The sequence below is a fragment of the Lepeophtheirus salmonis genome, chromosome 3, assembly GCF_016086655.4.
Source record: "Lepeophtheirus salmonis chromosome 3, UVic_Lsal_1.4, whole genome shotgun sequence".
NCBI classification, from domain to species: Eukaryota; Metazoa; Arthropoda; class Copepoda; order Siphonostomatoida; family Caligidae; genus Lepeophtheirus; species Lepeophtheirus salmonis.
The window spans coordinates 1,094,604-1,115,980 of NC_052133.2; the positions used below are offsets into that span (position 1 = coordinate 1,094,604).

General features: G+C 30.8%; 1 protein-coding gene across 1 annotated transcript; it reads left to right on the top strand.

Annotated features, from left to right (window-relative positions):
* The first annotated feature begins 5,712 nt into the window (after nt 1–5,712).
* Nucleotides 5,713–13,165, top strand: LOC121114499 (uncharacterized). The gene is made up of 7 exons (XM_040708487.2): nt 5,713–5,966; nt 6,194–7,015; nt 7,515–7,663; nt 7,761–7,847; nt 8,087–8,203; nt 10,309–10,551; nt 12,055–13,165. Exons 2-7 carry the CDS (start codon nt 6,823–6,825, stop codon nt 12,592–12,594), a joined length of 1,329 nt encoding a protein of 442 aa, XP_040564421.1. The 5' UTR covers nt 5,713–5,966; nt 6,194–6,822; the 3' UTR covers nt 12,595–13,165.
* Nucleotides 13,166–21,377: the final 8,212 nt, after the last annotated feature.

The following is a 21,377-nucleotide window of genomic DNA, read 5'->3' on the forward strand; positions in this document are numbered from 1 at the left end:
GGGATACAAAAGCTGAATAGCAGAGAACTCAATGTTACCCTCATGATTGATGAGATATACTCAACACAAAGGGTTGAGTTTGTGAGAGGTATGTTCCTAGGTTGCGAGGATAATAAAATGACAAAAACAGTTCTCAGATTCATGATCAAGTCTGCTCGAGGAAAGTATATGGATGTGGTTGCACTCGTCCCAGTGGCAAAAATGAATACAGAATTTATGTATAATCAGTACTTAATATAGATTGTGTCTCACACAACTCGTCAAGAAACAACACCAATTATATAGCTTACAACACAAATAATGAAAAACTGACCTCATTATTACAGAAATAATGATCCCCAAAAAATTACTTTGACTTCTCAAAAACAATTTTTATCCAATATCTCAAAGAAAAAATGACAAAACTAAATTATTCTTCTTCAAAATGATCTGCATTATATTGCCATATTGCAATGTCAATTTTAAGGCTGTAACTTTTTTTTATGTATTAGAAAAAGGAACTATTGCAATTGTCCCCGTTTTTCTCTAACTAATACTATTCGTATTGTCCCTCATTAAATAATTATTATCAATGAATGAGCCATAATAATGAGATCAGAATCAAAGTTTTAAATCACGTATAATTAACCAGGGATCGATATATTTAGATATTTTGTGGAATAGATTACAACATTCTCCATTGGATTCATTCAGATAGTCAGAAAATGTTTCCTACAAAAATAATTATAACTTTTAATGCCAAATTAACTCAATTATTAAAGTTTCAAATTTTGAAGTAAATTAAAGACTTCAACCAGGAATTTGTTATTGAACATTATGGTTTTGATAAAGACATAATTAGATAGTGTAGATCTGGTACAAAAATGCATGAATATATATTTATAATAGAACTAGGGTTGGTGCTAGAATGGAGCAGCCAAGCGTCACCATAACCTTCTTTTATTCATTTTTTATACCTTTATGATACTTATTCTTGTCATGAATGCTGGTTCCAGTCCTGGAGTAGTGAAAAAATATTTTTTATTTGATTGTAAAATATATCTAAATTCAAGGTTGTGCCCTGATCCGTCTTGCAGTTCTAGCGATTCAAAAAGTTCCGGTTCTTGAGCCAGTAGAACCGAAACCGACAAAGTCATACCGAGGCCACAATATATTTCTTATCGATCACGGTTCTTGTGCATCTGTTCCTATATAGAATATATAAAGAAATACAATATATATTATACAAAATAAATTTGGCTTTAGTGGGTTCCAATGATTTTTTACGTTGCCAGAGGGATACAGCTGTATCTAAGTTCCAAATAGCTGAGGTCCGCTACTAAGCTTGTCAGGGCCCTATAATATACCAACTATAATATTTCTTAAGCTAGGGTTTCCCAAACTCTACTATACCAAGCCCCCCTCCTACACTAATACAGTTTAGAGGCTTCTTTATAGTAATCTTGTGTACTATAAATGAGTAGAATGAATGTAATCCTCAATTTTCCATCTTTACTGCCCCAACCCCCCATAGCCTCCCCTTATGGCCCCCTTTGAAAACTATTATATTATACAACCTTACTTTTAGGGGCCCCTGCTGGTACTTGGGGCACTACCCACTCTGCGTATAAGGTAGCTGCAGACCTGTCTGTATCGAACATCATTTCCTTGGTCCCAATTTTTTAGCGATGCCCCTTGTTTTAAATGCATGTTAACAAACTGAACATGTATAAAAAAGATCCTAGACCGAAAACCGGAAAAGAGACCAATAAAGCTGAACCGAGACCGAAACTATTGAAATGAAAGAACTGATACCGGGAACGTTAGAACCGCTAAACCTGAACTGGGTACAAACCTTGAATAAATTTTCAGACACTTAGACCAAATTTCATAAAATTTGAGTCATGAGTCAACAGCTTCCGTACCAAAATTCATTAAATTATGTATAGTCGAAAGTTATTTCGTGGGGTGATCTCCAAATTTTCGTAATTTAAATATTTACATTTAGCAGAATTAAGCTTAAAAACTCAAATCTTTAATTCTGTTTTCCAATTTTCCAAAAACTAATCTTACATATTCTGAATAAACACTTTTGAATGTATATGTTTTTTATATTAATATTATATATTATACTTATAGAATGACATATACATAGACAATAACGCTAATATTTTTTATTTCTTAGTTATGTCATTTGGCGCTCAAACCCACTACTTTATCTAGACATATAATATATAGACATATTTAGAAACTTGTATTAAAAATTGATAGACTTAACCTAGGACATATAAAAAAATGGGGGGGGGGATTCATAATTTGAATTCACTCAACCTTTCTATTTTGTTACGCAAGAAAATGTATCAGCTATAGATTTATATTTATATTCAGTCATCCATTCTCCATATCTATTCTGTTTCTTGGGACATCTTTCCACTAATAAAGTATACGATATTTGTCTCCTGGAGTAGGTTCTCATCTAAGAACGACAAAAAACTGGACAAAGTTCTCAATTTTCCTTTATTACAATGAATTCGAGTCCAATTCTCTAAGATATCTGCCTCTATAACCATGACAACGTCAATATTCTATTATAGATAATTATACATTCAAACCTCTTGAGGCTCTTCGACGTTGTAGTCAAGCATATTAAGCTAAGTTTCGGTCACTCAAAGAGGTTCCCTCCCTCATATTGTTCCTCATAGTAGACAGAAGCCTCCAATGCAGCAATTGGAGCATAATTAGTTACATATACAGGGTGAAGACTCCAAAATTGGAATCATCTTTGAGGCAGTCTAGCCTCAGTTTTGAAAGTATAACAATTTTGTACTTGGCGCCATTCGAAAGAACTGACAAAAAGCTAGAATTTGAGGATTATTTTGTCTTTGTGGTATCAAAAATGTCTGAGCAAAAATTGGCAGAGGGAGTGCGATCTCCTCCGCTAACAAATCGATCTCTGACAAGACGATCTTCACAGTGGAATCTCTTCTGAAAAGGAGAAATTATCGCTTCTTGGTTGAATCAAGAGATCAGGTAGAGGGAACCTTCCCGATCAAACATCCAGTTTATATCTCAAAGGCACAGGGAACTCCGTGGCGAACGTGAATGGTGCCTGTTGGAATTTATTAAGCATCATGGAAAAGGTCTTTATTTTTTCTTGGATGAGAAGACATTAGATATTGATCAAGAGTATTTATAGCAAAAACTATGAACTTTTGATCAAAAGAACATAACCTTCACAGATCCCCAACCTCAAATAATTGCAGTAATCCATATGGTTACAAATAGAGTCTAGAACCTACTGAACACCCTATAGTTATATTAAAAATCTAAATTCATATGTCAAAAAATAATTGAGGAATTTGATAAAAGGCTTAACTTCTAAGGTTAACATGGCTTTCCAGCCTCATTTGAAGGTCATTTTTAGATCAGTAGAGATCATATTCAGGTTAAATTATACTTTATATATGTCAAATAAATCTATATAAGCAAACAAATGTGTTTCACATCATCAAGCTGAATTTGATTTAAGGATTAATCTGAAAGGGCAGTCTTAAAAAGCTTTTTAAAAATCTGGTACTACATTTATATTTTTCTTCCAAAAAATATGAATACACACAAAAGTGAAAGAAGCATAAGTATTAAAAAAAATACCGTAGGAACGTCAAGTTATATAATCATAGATTGTTTAAAACGAAAAAAGAAAAAGAATCTTACGTAATTTATACATACTTATATTATATAATGTAGAAGAAAGCCCTTAAACATGTGATGAACACGAGACATAGGAAGTTACACTACCGCTTGCAGCGTGATTTAGTTCTTCTTCTTGCAACCTCTGTTTCAATATCTTTTGATGTGTTAATATTTTGAATATTTTCCACATGAATAAACAAAATTTTATTATGTTATTTTCTAAATATGAGTATTATGTAAATATTAATAAGTGTAAGAGTTGGGTAATCTTTTAGAGTGGGAGGGTTATATTTAGAGCTTTAAAAATATGACCTGCCGCTATTTAAAAAAAAACCCCGAAAACCAACGTGATAACCCACGTTACTAGCACGCACTTTTTTGGGTGGAATGGAATTGAGCCTCCCAATTTTTTTATCATAGACTTATTAGTATGTTTTTGTGTTATCACACATGGAATCCGAAATGGTCAAACAAATCAATCTGAAATTTAGCAAGTAGACGTATTAAATAACCAAACATATTCCTAGAATATTTTTTGGGGCCTCCGAAGTCATTTAGAGCGGTTTTTCAGCGAAATAAAACTTGATTTTCCTTCTTTCCTTCTATATACCGGATCGTGCAAAATGGATGTACCACTTATCAACATGTGCAAACTTTGTCTCCTCCTGAACTTCACTTAAGTCAGACGTGATATATTAATTAAAGACAGTTATTAAGCACACAATGACAGATATTATTTATGAATATGACCACCATTGCTTTAATAACGGCATTCAAGCGGCCATGGAAGATGGAGCGCATTCTGGCAATGTAGTCCCTTCTCATGAGGTTCCACTCCTTCTCCACAAAGGACTTCAGGTCGTTGACATTGCTGAGGCATGATCTGCAGCCCTTGGACTCCTCCTTTTAAATTTTTATTTTTCGGTTTAGATCTATCAAATGATGGGATTATGAATTTCTCCAGTGTATGGGCAGCTGCTCATAGAATAATATGGACTAAAATACCTTTGTTTGACTCTAATAGTACTGAAGACATTATTCTCCAACACTCTAACAATAAACCTTTTTTTGAGAATTTGGATGATAAATAGTAACTCTGTCTTCTATACTGGAAGATTTATCTTTCCCTTGCGTAGATTGTCGAACTTACAAATTCCTCTGGTGCGGTGGTCCCTAAAATATGACTTTAGAATTACTAAATCGCTGGATGGGAAACAAAAGGTATAGTAAAGCTTTGGACTTTCCTCGTTCGTGGGATAAAATAATTTGAGTGGCTTTGAGTGGTATTAATGATGAGAAAAAGTTTGCATCCAAGTTTCAGATATCCACTGGCTATAAAATTCTTACTACCTTGCGAGACTGTGGTCGAATATATAATAACGTTATATACTCCTTTGTTGACTGCCCTGCGTTGACTATACTTTGGATTTGATTTTACTTAACCATAGCCACATAAGAGATTTTGAACCAAATTTTGCAAAGAATCTTTTTCTGTTTGGTATTCCTACTCACCAGTCGCATCGGTCAGAAGAAGAAAAACTATCAGTGCTGCATTTGGAAACTGTAAAGCTTTCATAGGTTAACATATTACAGAGGATAAAGTGATTCAGGGGATGGATCTGAGAGCTATTTGAATTTATGCTACTGCTCGATATGCAACTTTTTTTTGAAGATTCCCCAGCTGCATGGTACTTCCTGGAATTACGATTTGGACCTTATAAAATATTATCCATCTTCTTCAATAAGATATGAAAAGGCTTTAAGAACCATAATCAATATGTACAACAGACACTGTAAGAACATTGCTGACTGACAAGTTGGGATTTTTTGTTTTAATATTATATCTCACTATGATGCCTTTTAATTATCATTTTATAATTGTTTATGTTAGGTACTATGTTTTCGGATGTCTGTTGTATAATTGTTTGTAACTCTAAGATTTTAGAGGTATAAAGAGAAAGTTAATTTTCAATTTTAATGTTTATTTACGTTTTATTCTAAAAACAAATTTACTTTTATTCATTTCCCCAATATGTACATAGTTTAATTTTTGATATTGTGTGTGTGTGTATGTGTGAATAAATAAAGACCTAGTTGAAGAAAAAAAACTATGAATCATATTCTGTCGAAAATTATTTCTTAACCTCAAACTGAGTGCAGACTTCTCTAGATATGCTCAAAAATGAGGATCATGTGTTTATTAAAAACGTGCTTATCCAGCCAGCTTTGTCTCCTACGTGCTTGGTACATTCAAAGTGTTGTCTAAATCTGACAGGATTTTCAAAATAGACCTGGTATCCCTGCTTTAAAAAACTTATTTTAAATCCTCCACCAAGGGTTTTATCATTTATTTTAAAAACAACAACAACTTCATTTGACACTTTTATTTTAATCTTCTCATTTTATATATTTATTCAAATTGTCTCATTTTACATTTTTATTTGAATGCTCTCATTTATCAATGTTTTTTATTTGCATGTTCTCATTTTTTAAAATTTTTGAATTATGATTTTTTTTTTAGCTTGACCTAGTATCTAGCGGGAACACTGAATGACCTCTTAGAGCTCTTCTTGTTTTTACCGTGTTGATATGTTGTCACAGAAGGACTCTAATAAAGTTAGTTGAAGTAGGCTTCTTCATATATATGAATCAAGAGGAACACAATATGATAATTGGAAAATATGAGCTATTATTTCCAAGGGGATATGTATAAGTACATAAATTGATAGAGGTTTAAAAAAAGGTTTCTTTTTTACATAGGATCACGTTTTCCCTGGTATTATATTGCGTTGTACAACACACGTGCTTCTCTCTTTATGCTCTCTTAACGTGATTTACCTTTCTCTACGGATAAGTTTGTAAACATGAATAACATAATATAGAATTCAGTTCAGGCTTGATTTTTAACCACTTACTTTGGGTTACATTTTCCTTAGAGTTCATCATCGCTTCAAATTTACAAATAATATCGTATCCAAATAGTTAAAAACATATTTTTGTTTGATATTATAGGTTTGATACTATATATCTGACATGTCATACAAATCATAAGTTGTGCTGTGAATAACACCAAAGATTTCAACTGCATACGAAAATACATATCCATCAATACCTAAAATTAAATATTAGAAAAAATATATACAAACAATTATGGCATCCCATTTACCAGGACCTTCTTCTTCCAGCTCATCAAATTGTTCTTCTAGATCGGGGCGGATCATGAGCTTTGAAAAATGTAATGATGTATTGAAAAAATATCCCATAAAAACACTTTGCTTCAATAAGAAACTTTTGTCAATGCCATCAAAGGATGAATATTCAATTCTTCTATGTAATGGACTCGGTTAGTAAATATTAGAAAGAAATGCATTGATTCATTATATTCTATTTTTCTGCTACATACACTTCAAAACTAACGAATAAATTGAGTTGATTATTGGCAAAAACACTCCCTGAGATTTTGCGCTGAACAAAGGCTACTTTTATCTTCTCCGAACATTTTTGTCATGTCTTTTTTTGCACTCCTTTTACTCTACTCTTGACCGATCTTGAAAGAGTTTAGAAGATTCTAATATTTTTTTTTTTTTTTTTGGTTATCCTATTAATGTGCCTTTGGATGTAAAAAAACGCTACATCACTGTATTGAATTTTACTGATTTATCGTTATGAAAGATAGAATCTTATTTTTTTTTTTAATTTCTCCTAAGTCGACAAATTTTATGTTTATTCAAAAAAAAAATTTAAAAAATGATATAAATTATATAATAATTAACTGAATGAAAAATGTATTTTTAAACACTCTTATTTTTAATAAAATAATTAAATATATTTTTATATTCTAGGAGCAAGGAAATGGGTCGTGTCTTTCAAACTTGATGCTGAAAGTTTTAAAAGAGATATTTTGAAAATATACCCTCTATTATCAACGGTGTCTGGTTTTACTCTCTGGACTATTAACAAGGACAAAGAATTTGAAAAATTACCCCCAAAAGTAATAATAAATGTATCTAAAATCTCCATGTCAACGTCTTTAATGCAAATTAATTAATTATACAAATTTTTATAATGAATTTTTTCTCACTATTCAGGTGAATACTCCTAAAAGAATATCAGCTTATTTTGGAACACACTTTTCCGGTTGCTTGATCATCATGCCATCTGAGAGCATTCCCTTAGTAAGTTATCCTTATCAAAGCTATAAAATAAAGTGGTGAAACGCACCTGTTACCTAGAGTAAATTTATTGTCTTATCCCTTTTCCCATGCAAGAAATGGTTTTTTATGATAGCCCAAATGACGTCACAGTATATAACTATTCATTCAAACGAATTTTGATGATGTGGTTTACTTTTTGCTACTAGATTTAAAGCTTTGATTCTTCATGAGCCGATATTTATATTTATTATTTTTTGTAGATTTCAAGTGAAACTCTCCATCCAGAAATTTTATACTCTGAGAGCCAACCAGAAATAACCATATCAGATACAATCAACATCTCTCAAATCAATGCTTCTGATACAAATAGAAACAAGGTAATATTTTGATATATTCTAATCTATTTCATAGATAAATATCATTTTTTCTTCTATGCAAAAATATATGGATGTCCATGAACTAAATAATGTCCATTTGACCTTAAAAAGAATGAAAAATATAACTTAACAAAAGTTTTTTCTATATTATTATTTAAGTTTTATATACTTACTAAGACCAGAACGATATTGTTTTTTTTTTTAAGGTCGATACCAGTATTTATTATTTGAGGAGAGAGAGAAAGAAGGCTCGATTATCAATTAATCAGTCCATTATGTAAAAAGTTACTCATAAAAACTTTCCAGTAGACATAATCCCTCAAAAGCTCCATTATGAAACCAATTAAACTAATATAAAACTACCAAGATTTTGAGACATCCTGGAATGTTTTCTCAGATAACACGACAGTGGCCGGAACCCCACATTTACTTAATCCGTATAGCAAATTTTCTATAATTGTTAATACTTTAGAGACCAGGGGATTAACACCAGTTTAATCATGCTTCATATTCAATTTCATTGATTAGAATGCATTACTTATTAATTTATATAGTCAACTTAATTTAAAAGAAAATTGCATTTGCATTCTTAAATATTCTTAATCGTAAAATTTGATTTTTAATAAAATACTCTATAGACCAGATAAATGTTTTCGATTTTTTTAATTGTCATTTTTGTGTTTTACATAAAATAAAAAAAAATTTATAGCTATTAACAGAAAATCAATTATTTTAGAAAAAATTTGATAAATTAAAATTTTTAGGAAAAATTTGGATAAATTAAATTTTGTCTAAGAATTTTTCCAAGATCCACAGCTATTCACACAAAATTTAATTTCTAGGAAAAAAATTTCAAAGATTAAATTTCAAATATTAATAAAAATAATTTCGAACCCTATTTTTTGAGCATTTTTTTTTTTCAACCTGACCAAAAAAAATTATAGTATAAAGCAAAAATTCCTTTTTGGTGGGGGGGGCTACAGCCCCTCTAGTTCACCCTTTGCATACTCCCCTGCTAATAGAACAATGCTTCTCAAACGAAACCCTCGCGTTTCCCCTTCCCCTCTCTTTAGAAATGTAAGTGTAGTTCTGTGAATACACATGAGAAACACTACAATATTATAATATTACAAAAATACATACCATTTGATTACTTAAAATAGTATTACTTATACGGAAATTTCAAATAGGAAAGCATATAAAGTTTTAGTTTCCAAGGGTATCTTAAAAAAATTACATCCAATTACTACTTTCGCGGTGATATTTACGTTTTGCCTCCATTCATAACTCTCGAGCAATCAATTGAAAATTTAAACGTTAAATAGTAACTGTTTATATTAACATTAATTAGTTCTAGTTGAATTGTATCGAATAAATTGGAAATAAAATCTTTGTAATACTTGCTTTGAGAGAAATGTTGGGTAGAAAATCAGGGTTGAATTTTAAATACACGTGGGTATAATTAAGTCCTGAAATTTAAAATATAAGCTATTGATCCTATTATCCTGCATAAAAAATAAAATATCTGATCTATTGGTATGACAAAAAAGTCTAATGATGAAATTAGTAACCCTAAAAATTTGAATTTTTTTTCGAAAGAGAGCAGATTAGCTGTTACGGGGTTTTATTAAATCAGTGATGAAGGAAATAAACACAAATCTCACTCAATATCAGGTGAAAACATCAAGAGGATATCGATTCTGATCTATACTTAAGTGCATCAAGGAATTATCCCTATAAATTTTCAATAAATCCTTTGGTTTAACCTGAGTCTTTAATGAGCGAACGTATTTTATAATTAGACAATTATAGAAAAATGCTAACAGATTTGGAAAATAATAAAATATTTTACAATTGTAAAATCGAATAAATAACGAAATTACAATTAAAAAAAGCATTAAAAATCAATTATCTCCCAAACTAAACGTACACTTAAAAATTTATAAATTTTATGCCAAACTATTATCCTTAAATAATTTTTTATACAAACTTTTATGCTTAACTTAAGTTAAGTTAATCGATTAACTTTTTCATATGCATATTATATAAATGTTCTAACAAAAGTGATTTTATATTATGTGTTATTTTTTTTTGTTCATTTCCAGAAGCTTTATCGACAATGTTGTTGTCTTTGTGGAAAAACATCCAAATCATTTGATGAAGGAACTTCAGGGTTTTATAACATTCATTCCCAGACACTCACAAAAGATGATAGATCTATTCCGATATCCGCCTCAATCAAATCGATTCTTAACATTGATTTGAATAAAATGAATCATGAGTCAAACGAAAGCATTTGCAAAAAATGTTATCATCAACTATTGGACATAGATTATTTACAATTTCAAGTGAGTACCATTACATTTTATTATTCAAAATATGATATTGGTAGTATGCATAATATGATTAAAGGCTGTGGTCATGAGTGAGACATAGCTTTGGTGATGTGACGTAAACATATGTATGTATTAGGATCCCCATATTTTCAGCAATCCCGCTCAAATGAGAACCCCTAGTATATATATTATAATTAACAGAAATAAATGCCTAGAAAGAAGGAAATCTCTTAAATAAAAATCATTTTTTAAATGTTCCTTTAATTGAATCGATCGAGTTACACATACTAAGTATAAGTAAACATTATAGTATTATATTTACTCCATCTAAACCAAAAAACTTTTGTGAAATCTGTAAACATAAAGTAAGCTTCTTTAGGAAGGACCAGGATGCAAATCTAAGCATTTTGAGTACAAGATAATTAATTTCTCCCGAAAGCGTTGTCCATGAGCTACATCGTTCCATTTAAAAAATTATTATAAATAATAAAGAGGACTTCAATATCTGAATAAGAACCCATATTAAGAGATATGAACGTCAGCACAAAAACAAGTTAGAATATTTTTTCTCAAAACATTTGAATTATTCCACAAATCCTCGTCCCTTTCTAAAAACAGATTATTCTTATTAAACCTTTGGATCCACCACAAATGCACTTAAAGTTGCCCCAAAATTGATCATTATAATAAAATAATGAGAACTGTACGGATTTTATTTGAGATGCCATATTAGAACCGATAAAAGTCTAATAAAATTAAATGAAGGGCCTAAACTATAGACAAAAAAATTAAATATTTTAACTCATCCCACAAATTTAAAAAGAAACCCTATAATTTATTCAAATATGTCTATTAAACATTGGCTGTATATATTTAAAGTAAAGTAAAAAAATAACTTAGGATTTTCTCCTTTTCTTGACTTTTGTTCAAGATTAATTTTATGTTGATGCACCACATATCTCGTATGTACTTCGATAGAATTTGAAGTTTGAAGGAATAGGAAAAAATTACAAGAAAATGGAAAAAACGAATAATATAATTATTTGATTTACAAGTACATTTGTCATTTGATCACACATTGTGACCACTTGAGGTTTTTATAATCCATGAACTTATCTCTAGTAATTCATTTATAATCTTGGACTATTTTGATCATAGGCACAAATTTTTATGAAAAGTAAAACTCTGGAAATCTTTGCTAATTCTTTCCATTACGCCAACTAACAATATGTACAAACTGTATTTTGTCTACGAAAATTACTTGAGTCAGGTCAAATTAAAAAGTTATATTCAAGCTCAGAGGAAAATTTTTATCACCATTTAGGGGGTTTGAGTTCCGGGGTTCTGCTGAAGATATAAGTGTGAGTGATATATGGATTTAATAAAAGGCTGAAACTGATTATTTGGTGACTAAAATACCAATAACTGATTCATCTGTATGGAAATATTCCATTTTATAAATTTTGATTGAGTACATAAATATTTTTTATTTATTATAAGTTATATTAATTTCAGTTACAGTCAAAAAAAGAAGAAATTTTAGCAAATTTCTTTCACACAATGACTAAACCTATCAAATCAGTTCAATCAACCTCACTGCCGCGACAATCTTGGACAAAATTTTTATCAAATGAGGGATATAATTCTTCTGTAAGTATAAATGGATCTGATGCAAATGAAGGTTTGTCTAACATAGCTACAAAAGAAGAACATAAAAATCAGGATTCACCAAAAGAAGAGGATGAACATTTTAATCGTAATTCTTCGTTTAGTTCAAACTCTAGTCCCAGTCCCCAAAGTTCTAGAAGTGGAGGCTCTTCAGATTCATCCTCTTCCTCTACCACTTCCTTCAGAACAAATCATCGTTCTTGGAAGAAAAGATATTGCGAAATGACTCAAGTGGCTTCATTTTTAAATGTAAACGAAAAGGAATCCCATCCCACAAAAAAGAAAAAAATGAATCTGGGTAATAGTACAGGATCAGACGAGGACTCGGGAGTGATGTCTTCTGGACCTTATATGGCAATAGAATCAATAAAATATCAATCAAATTGATTCTGGAGGGTGGAATGCAATTGTGAGTGTACCTGATGACATATTTTTGTGTTTATTCGGAGTTTAGCTGATAAAGAACAATAAAAGATTTAGAATTCTTCAAAAAGTAATACAATATTTAAGCATAATAATATTGATTGTGTTTTGATTTTGGAAAAACAGTATTTGTAAATTAAATGTGTAACAATGATAAAGATAAATGTTTGCTGAGTTTGTGTTTACATTATTATTATTTCTTAATTTATAATCCTTGTACATGGATATTTATAATTTTTAAATGTTATTTTTGTAAATTTTAATGACTATATCAATGAATAAGTCTGAAAGAAATATTTTATTTCTCTTGTACAAAAAGTTAAATGTGAGTTCATGTTTCAATTGCCTTTGTTTAAAAATATTTTTAGATACATTTTAAAATGTCGTTTGATTACTTATGAATAAGTATCTATTTATGTACGGAAGCCATTTTAATTTATTACAAGTGGAATTCTATCCTATTTTACAATATATTTTATGTAATTTATTTGTTTTTGTAATTTTTCATTTTCGATAAATAAATGTTTAAACAAAATCCTGTGTTGATTCGTATTAATACTTAGTTATGAAATGAATTTAATATTTATAAATGCACAATTAACTTATTTTTGTAAATACATAGCAAGTAACAATTTTAGCATATGTACATCTAGGATCTCTTAAAGTGCGTTTCGATATCTATTCTAGGTGTGTCTCTGTACAGTGGTTGAGAATTGACTCATTATTTCAAATATTTAATCTTCAAATCTCAAACGTTTTCCTTTTGAGAAAAAAGAGAATTCGTATTCAATAAAAAATAATAATAAATTAGTCATTAAGAATTTTAATGATGAGTAAAGTAATGGTGAAGTTGATAACCTATGTGAATCTAACAGGCCCATATATCTTTTAGAATTTCTAGTTCAACCGCAACATTGGGAAATTGTCAAGGTTGTATATCTTATCCCTTATCCCGGGCATGCTCCTGCCCGTCCTTTGAAAAAAAAATAATCGATTTTTATTCTTAACTAGAGTAGATTTGCTCGGCGTTGCCCAGGACATTTAGAAATTAAAATCAATTAAGAACTCTACTACTAAATATTAAAAAAAAATGAAACCGTAAAATTTAAATAATTATTCTAGTTTTGGTATTTTGAGTATGAGTATACAAATATATAGGCATTATATGGGGCTATAGTTTCAACCAATAAGAAAGTATTTGCTTTATTCTGGGGCGAACTTGGAGCCGCTTCCCTGAGCATAAAGGAAACGTCCTTATATCCCAAAATATACTCCAGTTCTCAGGTTGCACAGAGACAAAATACTACTTAAACTCTTCCAAAGCCGCGTTTTTAGGCACCAAGGAACCCTTTGAATATATTATAATACACCACATCCCACGGGTTGTGCAGATGAACTGATGTGCCCGAGTCAAGTTAAATTTCTCGGCTGCTGCTTCCCTGGCCATCTAGAAACCCTCCTAATACTCTAAAAGAACCCCCGATGCTGAGTTTTTACAGATGAAGTACCAGGCCTCCAGCCAGTTTAGACTGCACCACCACCTCATTCCTAAGCACCAAGAAGCCCTGAATTAGAAAAATATATATTCACTTCAGAGATGATAGTGTTTGTATTTTAAAAGAAATCAGGTCAGAGCGTTGCTATTCTGTTCAGCCTATGAGCAAGACAAGTGATATGCAACATAATTGGAAAATGTTGTTTAATGTTTTCGGTTGCTCTAATACAATATGAAGCTTCGTTGGTAATAAAAACCTTGAGTCTTTCGCATCTGAAAAAGGAGACAAAACGTTGCTGATACTTTTTATAGCAACACTTGTAATCATTGGATACCTTCCAACTTAATGAGATGAAGACTACCCAAAAATTAAACATATAAAGGACCAACTAACACTGCAGTCATGGATCGCTGTCGAGTGTCAGTAGTTTCGTCCAATGCAAGAGATATATCCTTCCCCTCAAGTTTTTTTAAAATTTTGGTCAACACTACTTTACTTTGAGATTCCATTGACTTGGTGATGGAGAAGCGAGAGGGAATTACTTTTCCAGTGTAAATTTCCATAAACTTAACATAATTTGGAGGATTAACGATATGGAGTGGAATATTGCAGGACACAAGCATTTTGGTTATATCTTCTTTAAAATTGCAATGCTCATAATTGGAATTAATTATATGAATTGAATACAGTTTCAAATTCCTTTCGCGAATTTGGGTATTACTGTGTTGTTCTACTTTGAAAATCATTCGGACTATAGATACATAATTACAAAATATGGCATGCCAAAAATCTAGAATCCTTGTCGTAACTCCAAATATTTTTACATAAATTATCAGTGATCAAATAATATTTATCAATTAATTTACCCTTTAAAATATTAAATAATTCTGAAATACAATATTGTTAATTAATTTTACATTTATTTTCATTTTAAACAATTAATACTTCCTTCAATAGAAAAATAACTAACATTGGACTTGTAAGTACTACTGACTTATAACTGACTACAATTATCCGTATAAATCTTTTAAATTCATTTTATACTAAATTTTATAAGATTATTTTTTATTAAAAAAATATAATATTAACGTTTGTAAAATGACAATACGCTTCGTTTAATTTGACTCTATCCCGTTGTTCCGATCGTTTATAATAGGTATCCATATTTCTCTGTAGTTAGATTCTGAATTGGCATCTAACTTTCTTGAAATATTGATGTAGCAAAGTCATTGTAAGTTTCTTAATAACTATTTGAAGTTCGAAAAAGCAATTAAATTGACCAGTCACAGTGTTCTTTATGTTAAATGAAGATTTCAGAAACACCAAATATGAAATATAATAATCATTTTAATACAATACTTCAAATTAAGGAGCTCACAAATACTATAATCTTATAACCTTCAGCAATGGATTTTTCGTTTTTCCTGAAGCTTTAATTCTATACTATTTGAAAAAGTTGAAATGCCAAATTTATATTATTAGGAGATTATCAATCAAAACGTTCAGACTCATAAAATATATTTATATGAGACTTATGCCGTGTCAATGATGGGATCTACAGTAAAGGGAACGACAAAAGGAGTTGCCATATTAACGTTGCGTTTGCAAAGTTTTTGGAGTCATAGCTAAAGGATGATTGTAAGGTTTGGAATTAATGGGATAAGGAAAATGACTTAGGAAGAGTCATTGACAGGCTTATTTTTTTTGTGGCGAGGGAAACCATCCCGCCGGACCACCGGTAAATCCCTATAACTTTAAAAGGCTAAATATGAATAGAATATTATATATCTTCGTACGCTTATGCTGATAACTCTTCCTCAAAAACCTCAACGTGTTTGATCATTTATAAAGATACCGTAGATATAATCATATTCATATATGTTGACGTTGTAGTATGTAAATTAGGAAAACTCGTGCACTAATAATCCTGAAATGTATCCAGCTAAATAGATTATTTTATCCTTTCTTGATGAATTTTAAAGTCAAAAAATACCCTCCAAATTAAAGAGGGATCAGATTGGTGTTTTTCATCTTCCTCTCATTTTAGTCCGTCTCTAAGGAGGGGGATATCCTCCGCCACTATAACTAAGTAAATACACTTGCTGTCTCGTAGTAAAATTAAACATCTGAAATCCCATATGACGACAATGAAGTAGATCCGTATCCGCCTCGTGATTTGAGGAAGAAATAAGGACTCCCGAAGACTTGTTGCTGTTCAGGAACTGATTCCTTTACTTTTTACGAGTCATGCACATGTAATTAATGGCATTATTAAAAGTCCTAAGTATCCCAATAGTAACAAACAATATCTTTTGAATAACTAACTGAAAATCAAGAGGTGAGCTTCAGAGGTTGCGTCATACGGAGTATGATTTATGTTTTCTTTCTTTCTTTCCATCTCTCTCAGAGCTGCTCGCAGCTAATCTAATAAAACATCATGACAGCTAAGCTGCTCTACTCTCAAACATTCTTCAAATTGTGAGGGTTACCACGTTCATTTTCGATTTCTTTTTTTTTAACATACCGGTGAGACATAGAATATTCATCACTGTTTGTCAGAATCAGAGAATCAATGTAAAGTCACATGTCACAAATAATATATCTTTAAAAAGACAAAAAAATAAAAATGAAATAAAAAAGTTTTTGAATAAAAAAAACTTGCTTAAAGTAAGTGTTTCAGCCTGGGAGAGCTACAGATTTCACCTCTAACATTTTTCTACAAGTTCATTTAAAAAAAGTTATCAAAAATCAAGCTTATACGGGACATTTTATACGTTAAAGTTAGTAATCATTTTTTTGGAAAAGGATGTACAATATAAATAACGTAAATCTTTAATATAGAATAAAGGCTCTAAAGAGAGGCCGAAGTTATGAATAATTGATGATTTATTGATTTACAATGTTATCGTAAACAGTATTATGTGTGTGCCATTTTCTTTTCTACACTGACAATAATTCATAAATTTTGATTTAATTGCATACTTACTATGTATTCTTGAGGGGCTAACTTATTGAGTTATTTTTCATATTTTATTGTAAATCGAGAAATGCGCACATCACAATATTTGTTATAAATTATAAGCCAAAAAATAAATGATATTTAACTAATCAAAAGATTAATTTGATATTGATACATTCGCAACCTTTTCTATAACCAAATTATGTAGTCAATTATTTTTTATTTTTTAATATATTCACTTAATTCCACCTGGTAATTCTAATAAATTAAGCAATTTTATATCTATCCATCCCACATTTATCGCAGAACTCAGTTTATAAAGTAGATTTTGGATCACTATTTTCGTACATCGTAACTCACCAAACTATATTGGAACACTTAATTAAAGTCTTGTTGAATTATAGTTTATATAATAATACTTAATATAATAATTTTATACGTTAACCCATAGGTAAAATAGAGTTTGCCTCTATAAGCAATTATAATCTTCTGGAAATGTATGCAATAAAAAATTGAATTACTTTATTGAATAAAGTTCTTTCAATTCAATCTGACCAGCTTAACTCCCTTTTGTAGTTTATTAATATCATATTCCTTGTTAGGATTTATTACTCAGTATTCAATATTCATTGTTGAAATTAAGTGTTAAAAATGGTCAGCAAGTGATCTTTTGTTAGATTTTGGAAGGGAATGAATAAAAAACTACCTTCTGGAGTTCGGCTTCATCGTTTTCCGAAGTCTTCAAATATATCTAAAAAATGTGTAAAAATGACTCGACATGAATCTTCGTAGATGCCTAAATCTCATTTCTATTCTTTCATGAAAGTGATTACTATCCATCCATTAATGGAAAAATTAACAGAAAACTTCATCTTAGTGCGTTTCCTTCAAAATCTCCAAAAAATAAGAAATCAATACATCAAAAAACTAAAAATTCTAAATTAACAGAAGAATCTTGCCTTGTGAAAAAAAAACCCAAAAAAATCTATGAAGTAGAGGAGGATTCATTTGGTGAATTAGTATATAAATCTATTAATGAAACTCTTCCTGAAGAAATTTATCCAGTCACTCATCTAAATTTTTAATGTTTTTTCCTTAAAAGATGAAGAGTTATTCGAAATATCTTTAGGAATTAGGATTTTTAACGACTTAAATTTTGAATTATTTTGAACTGGAGATAAATTATCTAAAGAAGTGGTATCATTTCTCTGTTCTGATGGAAAAATTAGCAACTATGAATGAATAATAAAAATTATACAATTTTTTAATTGCTATTATACTGAAATTTTTTCGCAATTATTTCTGGTCAATAAAATTATGGAGTTAACGAGGAAATTTTGTGAAGAAACAGAGGATACTGTGAATCTAAATTTGAATTTTTAAACGAGCAATTTTATTTACTATTTAAACAAAAAATCGTTTAAACGTTTATCCCTGGCTGTAATATGGTTTAGAGCATCATCGACGGCTTTATACAATGTAATGAGTAAAATTCTTATTTTTTTAAAATGTAGAATATGGTGTTAATAATTACACATCTCTATATTTACAAGAGAGGATAAAATTACTCAATGATCTTATGATCGATGAAGGTAAGTAAATCCTAGAATGACTTAATTACTGGAGAGTGCACGCATACATATTGTGACACCTCACTTATCAAATTATGATACAAGACTAAAAGTTATAATTCTTTCTTTCAGTTCCTCCCAGAAATTCAAATATGCAGGTGGAAAATGCTTTGGTGAAAATGAGGGCAAACTGTGTGAAACAGTATTAACACTAATGATTTCATAATTATCCTCCAGGTATACTTTGATTAAAGCGGATAAAGTAACCGCAATGTTTCAGTAGAAATCATTGGAATGATTGACTAATTATTTTCAATTTCATACCCCTGACGTAACTATATTATGCAACAGCAAAATTCAAAACAACCGCATAAAAGAAACCTCGCTCACGTATCACGCAACCTTTCTTCCAAAAAGAAACTGAAAAAAGGCACAAAATTTTCTGGTAGTTAGACAAATATTAAATATTATTTCTATTAAGAAATAGCCAAAATTTCTTCATAGAAAGAATAAAATGGCTAAAATATATATATTATATAAACGACGAGGGATCAACAAGATATTTTATTCCTGTTCTTTTGGAAACGGAGCATAAGTATAGAATAAATTATTAATTCGTGTAATTATGAAAAATAATCGATTATGAAAAAGCCATGACGTATCAAGGGAGAAGAGGGAATCGACAGCTGACAACTATAAAAAATTGGATATTTTTGTTTTAGTGTGATAACGCCATGAGCTATACAAGGACATCTTTTACTAAAAGTAAAAAGATGTACTTTTTAGTAAAAGATGTCCTTGTGAGCCATATAGAGTTGAATTAAAATAAGCACACCAAAAAAACCTCGTTGAAAAAAAGTGCCCCCAAATAAAGTTCCTTAAAAAAATGTGCTGTAAATTATGACAGCCAATTTATTCAAATAACATTCCCAAGAATATTTCTACGTTAAATTTTCCAAAAATCGTCGCAATATTTTTTGTAGACGTATTAACGCAACCTTTGATTCTATCCCCATGATTTATAAGTAAAAAAAAAAGTAGAAAAGGAGTATTTCAGGTTAAAAAAAATATTTAGTGAAATGGGTGGAACACTTACATTGCATAAAAGGTATAAGTTTGAATCTAATCCATGAAAATAATATTATATCGATGAAATAAATAAGGAGAGATCTGAGTAAAAAGAAATAATAATAATACAAGGTTAGACCATCATATAATTGGGCCTTCTAGAATTTTCAATCTGATGTATTGTACTGATTGCAGCACAAGACAGGCAGATTTTGACAAAACACACAACCATTCATAGTCTATGACGTCACTATTGCTAGAATTTTCAATTTAATGTATCGTATCGGGTGTTGGGGTGGAAAAAAAGATTTTGACAAATCACGTAACCACTCATCTACTATTACGTCAATATTAAAGGCGTGGTGGAAGTCAAATATATGGCGTACATATGTTATGGCATAACCTTGTATTTCTATAATAGCATTCTAGTATAGCACCGGCAAAACTGAAGGAGCACTTTCTAAAGCTCCATGGAGATGGGAAATACAAGAATACAACTCTTGCTGAATTCAAGGTGAAGAGAGCCCGATTTGATGAAAAGGCTACTTTGCCTGTTCTTGACTTTTTACCGATCGACAAACCAACACTTTCAAATGACAACATCAGCAGCAGAATATACGGCATGAGCAATGACATCTTGGCTCAAGTAGTTGTATATCTGATTTCAAGCCCTGCAAAATTCAGCCTCAAACTCGATGGGACCACTGACATTTCCAATATAAGCCCGCTCGTTGTATTCGTACGCTATAACAAAGAAGACTTGTTGAAGGACTTTTTTTTATTTTATAAGCATCTTACAACAACAATCAAGGCAATCAATATGAAAAAACTCGTGGATGACTTCTTCAGAGACAACAACATTTTATGGAATATGGTTTCTGCAGTTTGTTCCGACAGAGCTCCAGCCATGGAGCGCTTGTAAAATCTGATGTACCACACATCATTGCTATGCTCTATGTTCTGTACAGCATGCGTTGGCAACAAAAAACTTGCCTCCAAAATGAGGACATGTATTAGAAAGTGTTGTTGGATGTGTGAACTATATGCAGAAAAGGGCTTTAAAGCACCTCATCATCAAAGAGCGGTGTAAGGTAACAGCCTTGGAATTCGAGGTACTTATGTACCATTCAAACGTTTGGTGGTTCTCCAGGGGAAAGTTGCTGAGTCATGTTGTTGCCATGCGTGTGAAATAAGCCCTGTTTTTGCAAGAGTCGGACTCTGTCACGCAGATTACTACGAAAATGCTAATTTCATTTTCACTTTGGCGTACATGGCAGTTATTTTCGATTCTCTCAATTATCTCAATTGACAGATACAGGGAAAAGGAGTCAACATAATCGATGCGGACGAAAACCTGGAGACATCTAAAAAAAACTACCTATATGAAACCAACGAAAAGAGAATGATAACTTCGGAAATTTTCCTCGCAGGACGACTGTGTTAGTAAGATCGAAGATTCAGCTAGAATTTGAGACACTTCTGTACCTGGAGAGCTGAAGCATGCAATTTTCATGGACTTAGAAGATTTTGCAAAGTCTCTTAATGGATACTTCCCCACCATAGCGTCATATCCATTATGAGTGAAACAGATTTTCATGTTTATTATTGTGAAAGCAGACGTGAATGATGAATATATCGGTGAAATCATTGAAC

Coding starts and splice junctions, on each gene's coding strand:
- LOC121114499 (XM_040708487.2), top strand. CDS start 6,823: ATGGCATCCCATTTACCAGGACCTTCTTCTTCCAGCTCATCAAATTGT. Junction 7,016..7,514: donor TCTTCTATGTAATGGACTCG/GTTAGTAAATAT, acceptor TTTATATTCTAG/GAGCAAGGAAATGGGTCGTG. Junction 7,848..8,086: donor CATCTGAGAGCATTCCCTTA/GTAAGTTATCCT, acceptor TATTTTTTGTAG/ATTTCAAGTGAAACTCTCCA.